The following is a 12,612-nucleotide window of genomic DNA, read 5'->3' as shown; positions in this document are numbered from 1 at the left end:
AGAATTTGCATGGTTGGATTTTGTGAATGAGATAATTCGTAACCCAGAGTTCTTGCACTTCGGGTTACTTCATTTGAACATCCTGAGATAATGGCTACATAAATCTAGGGGTTTCCATTACCGTCACAACTTTGTATGATATCAATTAAAAATGTAAAATATTGTAAAATCTACAAATTAACAAATTTTCTTTTGGGTGGAGTTTCATACTCTTGTGGGAAGATTCCACCAATAGCGTGAAGCGTATTCCTACTTATAACGATGTCGCACTTCTGTTCTTATGAAGCTAACCAGAGACCATGATTTTAAAATAACTTGTATTTTATGCTACTTCTAATTTAATTAAAATATTATAATATGTTTCACAAGAGTTTTATCAAATTAAATTTGATGTTACACTGAAGGTAATATTTTACGGCCTGTAAAACAAAATATAATGTTACTATTTACGGACATAATTGATGATTGCTGCCGTGAAATAACAGTAAATGCTTTAAAATTGTTTTAAAGTAATTGTTAAATATTTCCTTTTCCTTAAATGTCCGCTATTTTCACTTGGGCCACTTCAGTTTTATAACCCACACCAACAGGGCCAGGAAAGTGACACCCGTTGTGTATCCTGTATCTTTTTAAACCAACATTTAATGTGTCCTTCAGAAATCTAAGGCAAGAAAGTGTGGAAAGCGATTGCATATTCTGACAGATTTGCCAGAATAGTGCTGAAGTATCTGAAAAAGGCTCCTACCCGAAACGTCGCCATCCACAGATGCTGTCTGACCTGCTGAGTTACTTTGTGTTTAGTATTAGAAAAAGTCATGTTAAATTTGAATTGACACGAGACAGGTAAATCAAATGGTTGAAAATAGATATAACAGGAATGTAATAAAGTTTAACATTTTGCTGCGATGTGATCGACATATAATTTTGCTGCAAGGGAATTTATAATACCAAGACGCTTGGACGAAAATTAGCAATAGCAAAGAAGATTTGAGTTTAGGTTGAGCCGGGCAATTAACAAACCGAATTCATTTCAAGGACTATTCGAGGCAAGATTGTGGTTTGGGGATGCAAAGGTCGGTAATGGCTGCCATCAGATGTGTTTGGCCTACACGCCACACGTAACATCTCCACCTCACTGTGCTGCTGCAATGAGCCTGTTGTATGTGAGCTGCATCAACAAGTCGGCGAGTGAGTATTGTGACAGGTCGCCTTGAGGCGGGGTGTCATTTGACACGGGTGAGGGAGGGGTGGAGGTCTGGCCCTGTCCTACTGGACAGTGCTCCTGGCGGCCTGAGTTTACTGGATGAAGATTAGAGCGGGCGGGCGGGCAAGCGCTGCTGCTGCTGCTGCTACTACACCGCTGCTGCCGAGTCCGGAGCCGGAGCGGAGCCGGCGCTCGCCCTTCCCTTCCCTTCTCGCCGACCCGATTCGCTTGACATAGAGCCGCAGTGCGCCTGCGCCGGAGCGCCGCCATTTTGGCCGTGCTGATAGTCTGATGTTGTAAGGGAAGGCTAAGCCGAGGCCGAGCAGCGTGTCGTGAAATGGCCAATATCGCAGTCCAGAGGATTAAACGAGAGTTCAAGGAGGTCTTGAAGAGCGAAGAGGTGAGGTTCGCACTACACTCGCTCGCCCATAACCGCCTTGGTTGAGCGGTTGCTGACGGGAAGCGGGCGGGCGGGCGGGCGGGCCGGGAGAGTGGGCTGGCGGTGACGGGCTGGAGAGCGGCTGACGGACAGGCGCCGGCGGGGGCGAAGCTCGGGGTTGCTCGGCTCGCCACAGGTCACTTTTAAATACATCTTTGAAGCGTCGTCACCTCTGTTCTTTAACGGCATCTCAGGGAGGGCCAGGTCAAGGGAACCGCCGTAAAGCCGGCGAAATCCAGCATTTTAGGAGATCCGGCTGGTGTGTACAGCGAGAGGAATGAATCTAGGTTGGCATTTGTTAAGTGCCGTTGATCTTAGATGGGATTAGAATGTGTACATTTATTTCCACCTTTATAGTTCTAAACAAAGGGAAGTGTATTAGTAGTCAAGAGTGCTTTATTGTCATATGTCCCGAGACAAAAATTATCCTGATATCTGTAGTTTAGAGCTTATTTGGGGGATGTGGTGTTTAATGTTGTTGGGAGGAAGCTTGCTCCAGACATAATAGTTTTCGGGCTCCTGTTCCTTCTTTCCAATGGCAGGAGTGAAATGAGAGTGTGGATAGGGTGGTGTGGGTCTCTGATGATGCTGGCTGCATTTTTTGAGACAGCGATTCCTGTACATCCCTGCGATGGTGGGTTGGCCAGAACCTGTGATGGACTGTACGGTGTTTGCCACTTATGGCATCCCTCTTCGTTCCTGGGCGTTCGAGTTGCCGAACCAAGCTGTGATGCAACCAGTTAATATGGTCTCTACTGTACACCTGTAGAAGTTCATGAGAATATTTGTTGACACAATCTTCTCAGGAAATAGAGGCATTGATGCGCTTTCTTTTTGATTGCATCAATGTGCTGGGTCCAGGATAGAACTTTGGAGATATGCACGCCCAGGAATTTGATGTTTTTGACTCTACCACTGTCCTGTCAATGAATTCAGGTTTGTGGATCCTTGGCCTTCTATAGTCAACAACTTGATTTTACTGACATTGAGAGCAAGGTTGTTGTTCAGGCATCTTTTGGTCAGTCGTTCGATCTCCCTCCTAGACTTTGGCATCGTTGTCATCTGTAATTTGTCCAATAACGGTGGTGTTGTTGGCGAATTTGAACATGTAGTTGGAACTCTTTGCGGTGACACAGTCATGAGTAGAGTATGGGGGCATTGAGTTGCTGATGGCTATCGAGGAGGAATCGTTGCTGCCAATTTACAGATTGTGGTTTGTTGATGAGAAAGCCGAGGATCCAGAGGGATGCACAGAGATCCAGTTTCGTGAGCTTGGTAACCAGATTGGAAGAGATGATGGTATTGAATGCCAAGCTGTAGTCTATGAACAACAGTCTGACATATACAAACAGAAAATAGGTGCAGAAGTAGGCCATTCAGCCCTTCGAGCCTGCCCCGCCATTCAATATGATCATGGCTGATCATCCAAATCAATATCCTGTACCTGCCTTCTCTCCATATCCCCTGATCCCTTTAGCCACAAGGGCCACATCTAACTCCCTTTTAAATATAGCCAATGAAATGGCCTCAACTACCTTCTGTGGCAGAGAATTCCACAGATTCACCAACTCTGTGTGAAAAATGTTTTTCTCATCTCGGTCCACAATATGTGTTTCTATTGGCCAAGTGGTCCAGTGCAGAGTCGAGAGCCAATGAGATCTCATGGTTGACACAAAATGCTTGAGTTGTAGCTCTATCCCACGGTACAAGTTCGAGCTCTCTCGAGTTTAAAAAAAAAATCAAACTCGTGGTGAGCACGGAGAATGAACGCAGCGGGTACATCGGAGCTTGGGGATGTCTCTTAGCGGCTCGTAACGCTAACGGCAGGTACTTGGGAGGATTTGCTAACGGCAGGTACTCAGGAAGACTCGCTAACGGCAGGTAAGCACGGGAAGACTCGTGAGGATTTTTCAACATGTTGAAAAATGTCCACAAGAGCCCCGAGTACCGACGAGTGGCCATTTCCGTAGATCTCCGAGTTCGAATCGGGGCAAACTCGGGAGAGCTCTTGGAATGAACTCGTACCGTGGGACAGGGCTTTAACTCAGCAGGACAGGCAACAACTCTGGAGAGAAGGAATGGGTGACGTTTTGGGTTGAGACCCTTCTTCATCCTTTGTTGATCTGTTGTGGCAGTAGGCAAATTGTAGTGTGTCCAGGTTCTCGTTGAGTTGTGGCATAGCCAAATTCTCAAATCACTTCATCATCATGTTAGTGCCACTGGTCAGTAGTCATTGAGGCACGACACATTACATAATTTATTCTGGGGATTTCCGCTAATGATATTTAGCTATTTTGCTTTGGTAGTGTGTTTTTTACTTTTACTTTCACATTGTAGTCAAGTTTGTCTTTTAATAAATTCATGATCATGCAATTTAATGAAGGATTAAACAAAACTGTTGTGAAATGTTTTATGATAGTTATGACTAATTCTTGCTTTTTAATTGGTCTTTACACTTTATCTCTACACATATTTAAGACTCTTAATGATTATTTAGTGTGTTAGCAATGTTCCTATTTATCTAAAGAATTATAATGTGGCTTGTCATCTTGGGGATAGACACAAAAAGCTGGAGTGACTCAGTGGGACAGGCAGCATCTCGGGAGTGAAGGAATGGGTGACATTTCGGGTCGAGACCCTTCCGCCATTATGGGGAACTGTTATTAGCATAGTATGATGTATAGCACCCTATATAGTTCAATGGTTGATATGTCTACTTGCTTCACCATTTTGTTGTGTGCCTCTACAAATATGTAGCTCACAGATGTTTAAATTATACTTGGTGGATTCATTTAGAGGTTGTTAGAGTTGTAATGGCTTGGCTATCTTTTGAAATATTGAGTTTTTCAAGCAACAAATGAAATTAATATAGGTGGTTAATCTGTTTTAGAGATGACTGACGTTGACATTTACATTAGAAGTACTGATCTTTTATGAACTGATTTTTATCTTTCAAAAATTTAAAAAAAGTTAGAATTTGAAAAGAAACAGGAAATGCGGAAAATAGGCCAGGCAGAATCAGAGAGAGAAACAGTTAGTCTTTTAGGTAGATGAGTTATTTTATGTCAACTAGAACAAACAGATAGGATCTCTGTTTCTTGTTTAAATATGGCACCTCTGACAGTGCATCTTCTGCCATTTATGTTTCGGCCTGCAATGAAGTAAGCCTTAGTCTTATGATCTTGACTCTGGATTGAAGTACTTTGAATAAACTAACCATAACTCTAGCTATAAGTGTAAGATAGAAGACAGAACAGTACAGCACAAGAACAGGCCCTTCGGTCTACAATGAATGTGATGCCAAGACAACCTCTTATCTACCTGCGTACAATCCATATCCCTCCATTCATTTGTTTATCCGAAAGTCTCTTAAAAGACACAAAAGTGTCTGTCTCAACCACCACCAGCAACATGATCCAGGTGCTCAGCACGCCCTGTAGTTAAAAAAATATTGCTCTGCACATCTCCTTTAAACGTTGCCCCTCTCACCTTAAAACTATGCCCTCTTGTTTTTATTTTGTCTACCTGGGATAAAGGTTCTGATAATAATAATAATTAATAATAATCTTATCATTGCACATTTGCAACGAGATTTGGTATGCTGCTTCCATCCGATGTCATAACTTAAATAACTAATAAAATTTATATTTAGATACCCCGAGAACATGGTTTGTAAAAAGAACATTAAAACAGTCAAAACAGACTAAAGTGCAGATGTGTCTGTGCGACGTGACCATCCGAGGGACATAGTCCATAGGGGTGGGGGGCACTCAGCAGGGCCGGTTCAGAGCAGCTACAGCTCTGGAAATGAAGCCGTTCCTGAGTCTGGAGGTGCGGGCGTAGAAGGCCTTGTAACGTCTGCCGGGCGGTAGGAGTTTGAACAGTCCATTACAAGGGTGTGAGGAGTCTTTATGGATGCTGACGGCGTTCCTGAGGCACCGTGTGTGGTAGATGCCCTCCGAGGCTGGTAGCGGTGTCCCAATAATCTTCTGCGTTCTGTGGACGATGCGCTGAAGAGCTCTCCTCTCCACCTCCGTGCAGCTGAGATACCACACAGCGATGGTTGTCAGCAACTGTTGGGGCAGACCAGTCTTTTTCAATGTTCTCAGGAAGAACAGTTGTTGCTGTATACCCTCTCTACGCCTCTGATCATTTTATTTTCTTCTAACAGGTTTCCTGCAAACTCTGGCATTTTAGAGAAATAATTTCAAGTCTGTGCAACCTTTCCTTGTATCTAATACCCTCTAATCTAGGCATCATCCTGGTAATCCTCCTCTGCACCCTTTCCAAAGCCTCCACATACTTCCTGAAATGAGAGCAGCCAGAACTGCACACAATGCGGCCTAACCAAAGTTCTGTAAAGTTGCATCATGACTTTCTGACACTTGTATTGAATGCCTCAACCTATGAAAGCAAGCATACCACATGCCTTCTTAACCACTCCCATCTACTTGTGTTGCCACTTTTAGGAAAATATGCTCTTTGACTCCAAAATCCCTCTGTTTATCACTGCTGTTGTGTCATGCTATTAAATGTATATTCCCTTACATTTGACCTCAACCTGCAACACTGCACACTTGCTCAGATTAAAATTCATTATCCATTTCTCCACCTATTTCTGCAGCTGATCTATATCCCGCTGTATACCTTGACAGCCTTCGATGCTATTCACAACCCTAGCAGTCTTGGTGTAATTCACAAATTTACTAGCCAACCCATCCATGTTAAAGTCCAAGTAATTTATATTCCATCAGCAGATATCTCAGCACAGATCCCTGTGGAACTCCATTGGTCGCTGACCTCCAGCCTGAATATTGTCTGTCCACTATAACTTTTTGTCTTTTATCGGTAAGCTAGTTCTGAAACTATACAATCAAGTTATTGTTAATCCTGTACATCTTAATCTTTTGGATCAACCTGCCACGAAGGACTTTATCAAATGGCATTCTAAATTCCATGTAGGCAACAACCATCTCCCTCCATTCATCGATCACCTTCTCTTTATTCTCTTTACTTTTCATGAATTAAAAAACCATTAGCTACCTCCAGGCCACCAGGACCTTGCTTGTTGCTAGAGAAGATGCAAAGATCTCCGTCAAGGCTCCTGCAATCACCTTTCTTGCCTCACTCGTGCGTAAGTCTCATCAGGTCATGGGGATTTATCCACCTTGATGCTCTTGTAGAGCCACTGCGATTTTAATCGCAAACTACTCTTGCATACTAATATTCACCACAGTGATTTCATTGTCTTCCATATCCTTCTCCTTCGTGAAAATAAATGCAAAGTACTTGTTTAGTACTTCACCTGCATTCCAGACTCCAAGCACAAATTCCCTCCTTTATCCTTAGGTTGTCGTACCTGGTTTCTCTCTTATTTTGAATATGGGTATGAAAAGGTGTGAGATTTTCTTTAATATAATAATATCTTTTATTGTCATTGCACATAGGTGCAACGAGATTTGTTATGCAGCTTCCATCCGATCGTCATAACTTAAACAACTAATAAAATTTAGATACACCGAGAAACATGGTTTATAAAAAAAGAGAACAGTAAAACAGTCTAAAGTGCAAATATGTCTGTGCCGGGTCGATGTGCGTGAATACAGTTCATGGGGGTGGGGGGCACTCAGCAGGGCCGGTTCAGAGCAGCGATAGCTCTGGGGATAAAGCTGTTCCTGAGTCTGGAGGTGCGGGCGTAAAAGGCCTTGTAATGTCTGTAGGAAGGTAGGTGTTCGAACTTGCCATCGCCATTTTGTGGCCCTTTTTGGCTCTTATGATCGCCCATTTGATTTATTTCCTCCTTTCGTTATATTTCTCAAAAGCCCTGTTTGATTCCATCTTCCTGAACCTTGCTTCTTAGGCCCCCCTCAGTCAAGCTGACCATGGGTGTCTCCAGGGTGTTATTCCCTATATGGGGAATGCCTGTGCGTGACTTTGTTTAAGGTGGGGAGACTGGTGCACAGACAGCCACCCCACCGCCCTTGACAGATCTGGGTCAGGATCCAGTGGCATGGAGTCCAAGACGACCGGAGACCCTTTTCTGCTGCAGCCTTCATCCGCCTTACCAGCCATTGTGACGCTCCACTAAGGTCAGCCATCGTCCTCCGCCTGTTCCACTGTTGAGGTCTTGGTTGGATTGCTCTTTGTCAGAGACCTGCTCCTCGACCTTACCGCCATGGGTGGCCCTACTAGGAGCACAGCTCCAGGCGGCATTGCTCTCAGGATCTCGGGTCCACACAAGCTTCACCACAGCAAGGTGACAATCCACGGAGAAGTTAATCCTTGCATGTGCTTTGTTTTTGACTAAATTTACAACCTCATATTTCGCTTTGCCAGTTTACACCCCAACGGTATGAATATTGAATTCTCTAACTTCAAGTAACCCTTGCTTTCCCTCTCACTCTAATCCCTCCTCCTTCTCTCCTCCTTCCTACTTCTCCGACCAGTCTGACTGTCGCCCTGATTAAATGTTATCTCTGTATGCTTTGTTGTCATTTTCTCCTAGCTAACAATGATCGATTCTACAGTTTCCTTGAGCTACATGATGTCTTGTTTTCCCACCTTACACTTCCTTATCTCTGTCTCCATCTCCCCTGACGTTCAGTCTGAAGAAGGGCAGATATTTTGGACATTGAATGTTGCACATGGCACCAAACATAGTTTTATGTCTTTTTTTTACGAGCACAGGAAGTAGAACCCAGCACATTTCATCTTATGAAATTTGTTGACATACAAGTCTGAAGAATGGTCTCGATCCGAAACGTCACCCATTCCTTCTCTCCAGAGATGCTGCCTGAGTTACTCCAGCATTTTGTGTCTATCTTTGATCGTCCAAGATTCTCTTACTTTGCCAACTTTATCCCTCCTTACTTGGAACATGCTGGTTCTCAACTTCATCAAATGGCCTTTAAACAACTCCCAACAGGTCAGATGTGTTGCAAAGTTAAACCGAAAATAGACACAAAATGCTGGAGTAACTCAGCGGGACAGGCAGCATCTCCAGAGAGAAGGAATGTGTGACGTTTCGGATCGAGACCATTCTTCAGACTTGTATGTCAACAAATTTCATAAGACGAAATGTGCTGGGTTCTACTTCCTGTGCTTGTGAAAAAAAAAAGACATAAAACTATGTTTGGTGCCATGTGCATCATTCAATGTCCAAAAAATCTGCTTATCTGGTACACAAGTCCTGAAGATGCTGGAGTATCTAATCTTTATCGTTGGGGGAACCATTTGACTCTTTTTTGCTGCATGCACAATCCATCTTGTGCATCACTACTTCACATTGCAGCCACGTTAAAGATATGTAAAGAGAATTTGTGACAGATCAAATTGATCTGCAGACCTGCTTGTCTTGACAGTCAAACCAAAATAGACAATAGGTGCATGAGTAGCCCATTCGACTCTTCGAGCCAGCACCGCCATTCAATGTGATCATGGCTGCTCATCCACAATCAGTACCCCGTTCCTGCCTTCTCCCCATATCCCCTGACTATGCTATCTTTAAGAGCCCTATCTAGCCCTCTCTTGAAAGTATCCAGAGAACCGGCCTCCACTGCCCTCTGAGGCAGAGAATTGCACAGATTCACAACTCTCTGTGTGAAAAAGTGTTTCCTCATCTCCGTTCTAAATGGCTTATCCCTTATTCTTAAACTGTGGCCCCTGGTTCTGGACTCCCTGAACATCGGGAACATGTTTCCTGCCTCTCACGTGTCCAAACCCTTAATAATCTTATATGTTTCAATAAGATGCCCTCTCATCCTTCTAAATTCCAGAGTATACAAGCCCAGGGGCTCCATTCTCTCAGCATATGACAGTCCCGCCATCCCAGGAATTAACCGTGTGAACCTACGCTGCACTACCTCAATAGCAAGAATGTCCTTCCTCAAAATTTGGAGACCAAAACAGCACACAGTATTCCAGGTGTGGTCTCACTAGGGCCCTGTACAACTGTAGAAGGACCTCTGCTCCTATACTCAACTACTCTTGTTATGAAGGCCAACATGCCATTCGCTTTCTTCAGTACCTGCATGCTTACTTTCATTGAATGATGAACAAGGACCCCCAGATCCCATTGTACTTCTCATTTTCACAACTTGACACCATTTAGATAATAATCTGCCTTCTACCAAAGTGGATAATCTCACGTTTATCCACATTAAACTGCAACTGCATCTGCCATGCATCTGCCCACTCACCCAATCTGTCCAAGTCACCCTGCATTCTCATAACATCCTCCTCTGCCACCCAGCTTTGTGTCATCTGCAATTTTGCTAATGTTACTTTAAATCACTTCATCTAAATCATTGATGTATATTGTAAATAGCTGAGGTCCCAGCACCGAGCCTTGGGGTATCCCACTAGTCACTGCCTGCCATTCTGAAAGGGACCTGTTAATCCCTACACTTTGTTTCCTGTCTGCCAACCAATTTTCTATCCATGTCAGCACTACCATGTGCCTAAATTTGCCCACTAATCTCCTATGTGGGACCTCATCAAATGCTTTCTGAAAGTCCAGGTACACTACATCCACTGGCTCTCCCTTGTCCATTTTCCTAGTTACATCCTCAAAAAAATTCCAGAAGATTAGTCAAGCATGATTTCCCCTTCGTAAATCCATGCTGACTTGGACCGATCCTGTTACTGCTATCCAATTGTGCCGCTATTTCATCTTTTATGATTGACTCCAGCATCTTCCCCACCACCGATGTCAGGATAACTGGTCTATAATTCCCTGTTTTCTCTCACGCCTTTCTTAAAAAGTGTGATAACATTAGCTACCCTCCAATCCACAGGAACTGATCCTGAATCTATAGAACATTGGAAAATGATCACCAATGCGATCACGATTTCTAGAAGCAGACCATCAAGCCCTGGGGATTTATCAGCCTTCAGTCCCCATCAGTCTACCCAACACTATTTCTTGCCTAATGTGGATTTCCTTCAGTTACTCCGTCACCGCGGATCCTCTGGCAACTAGTACATCAGGAAGATTGTTTGTGTCCTCCTTAATGAAGACGGATCCAAAGTACCTGCTCAACTCATCTGCCATTTCTGTTCTTTGACCACAAGGCAAGTTAGGAAAAAGTTAATATTGCCTTATTGGTTATAGTCCACCTGTTATCTTTTGGAGCAGTATTTATCTAGTTGTTAGTTAGATGACTTGCACGCAATCTAATCTGTTTCCATTTATCGCCCACTGTCTCAGTCTGCCATTTTCACCCACCCCGGCTCTATCTGTCTGTCATCCTTCACCCCTCCTCTGTCCACCTTTCACCTACTGGCCCTGTCTTATCCCTCTACTTTTTATACAGTCATCTCCCCCTTCATTCTCACTTATGACCCAAAGTCTTGAACCCGTATACATCTACAATCCCTGATCCCACCACAGATGTTGCTTGATCCACTGAGCTCCTCAGCAGTTTGTTTTTTACATGTATCTTATTTTTCTCTCCTCCTTGTTTTGCAGTTGTTACCAGTCCTTAATCTATTCCATTGTGAAATCAGAGGCAAAAGTTAGTGTGAATGCTTATAGATCAGCAGTTCTGTGAAGTATTATACTATTTTAACATCTGCTATTGAATCAGACCAAATTTTCAGTTCTTGTTATTTTAAATTTCCCCTTCCCATCATCCTAATTCACTTCATAGGATTAATACATTTATCACAGTTTACCAGACTAAGTGGGACCCGTTGGGTCCCATTGTCACACAGGAGGACTGGTCTCCCAACGCAATAATCCACCACTCATGTATTGGGCCCAACTGCGCAGGAACGACTGACGGGTTTCTGTTGTGACGCCCCTGATCTCCCCCCCCCCCCCATTTCTCTCCTCACCACCCTCCACCAACCCTTGCCCCCCCCCCCCCCCCCACTCACTCACTCCATCCCCCTACAAACCCCCCCCCCCCCCCTCTTAGCGGCTCTCCGGCGGTGCATCCAGTCCCGCACATTGGGTTCCCATTGTGACGTAGAACACGCAGGAATTACTGCACAGGCGCAGCTGGCGGGTACGGCAAGTGGAAAAGGGATTTTTTAAAGCTTAAAATGTGAATAACTCTTAAAATATAACAACAATTTAAACGCTAAAGATGAGATTTAATCACTCCAGTCTTTCTTCTTGCGTCTCTTGTTGTGTTCTGCAGCCTGGGGAGAGGGTCGGCTTCAGTTGGGGGCTGTTGGGGGCGGTGGGGTGAGCGTCCTGCAGCCGGGGGGGATGGGCACGGCTTCAGGCGGGGCTTGTCGGGAGCCAGTGGGGATGGGGGGGAGCACTGCCGTGGCCTATCGCTGTCGTGGCCTACCGGTGTTGTGGAGTACTGCTGCCGCTCCCCACCGGCTTCCGGTGGGGACCATCCTGCAGTTGGGGATGACTTCAGGCGGGGGCCGTTGGGGGGGGGGGGGCTACAGGTGGGGGAGGGGTTGCCCTGCATCTGCCGGAGGGGGACTGCTACAGGCAGGGGCTGTCGAGGGCTCGTGGGAGAGGAAGCGTCCTGCAGCCGGGGGAGGTGGACAGATTCAGGTGGGGGCTGTAGGCGGCCAATGGGGGAGTGTCAGCTGCACGGCTAGGGGGGGCTGGGAACCGGTGGGGGAGTGTCCTGCAGCTAGGGGGGGGGGGGGGGGGGGGGGGTTTCCTGATGGGCTAGTACTGTTGTTGTTGAGGGCTGAAGGGACTGGTTTCCAGTGGGTTAGTATAGATATTGTGGGCTGAATGGGCATTTCTTGGGCTAGTACGGGTGTTGTGGGCCGAATGCAGCTGAGGACGGGGCGGCTTCAGGCAGGGGCCGGCGGGAGCGTTCTGTAGCCAGGAGAGGGGGCGGCTTCAGGCGGGGGACCGGTGGGGATGTGGGGGGGGGGGGGGGGGGAAGCGCTGCCATGGCCTACCCCTGCCACTGCCTTCGTTGTTGTGGCCAACCGCTGCTACTGCTGCTGTGACCTATCGGTGTCGTTGCCTACCGCCGCTGCCACTCCC

The 12,612-nt window shown here is 45.5% G+C and overlaps 2 protein-coding genes across 3 annotated transcripts in view; one reads left to right on the top strand and one right to left on the bottom strand.

The window, feature by feature from the left end:
- rpl9 (ribosomal protein L9) overlaps positions 1-12,612 on the bottom strand; it is a 192,476-nt gene that overhangs the window by 155,104 nt on the left and 24,760 nt on the right. The gene's annotated exons all lie outside the window — the stretch shown is intronic.
- The window catches only part of ube2kb (ubiquitin-conjugating enzyme E2Kb (UBC1 homolog, yeast)), an 82,698-nt gene continuing 71,372 nt past the window's right edge, over positions 1,287-12,612 (top strand). Inside the window, exon 1 of one of the 2 annotated variants that reach the window (XM_055637466.1) lies at positions 1,287-1,604. In XM_055637466.1, the coding sequence (XP_055493441.1) occupies positions 1,542-1,604 (63 nt within the window). In that variant the 5' untranslated portion in view covers positions 1,287-1,541. The remainder of the gene's footprint in view (positions 1,605-12,612) is intronic. The other variant, XM_055637476.1, reaches the window with a different exon arrangement.

Source organism: Leucoraja erinacea, chromosome 1, assembly GCF_028641065.1.
Source record: "Leucoraja erinacea ecotype New England chromosome 1, Leri_hhj_1, whole genome shotgun sequence".
Taxonomy (NCBI): domain Eukaryota; kingdom Metazoa; phylum Chordata; class Chondrichthyes; order Rajiformes; family Rajidae; genus Leucoraja; species Leucoraja erinaceus.
Note: the sequence above shows the minus strand (reverse complement) of the source record. Positions and strands in the feature narration are given on the sequence as shown.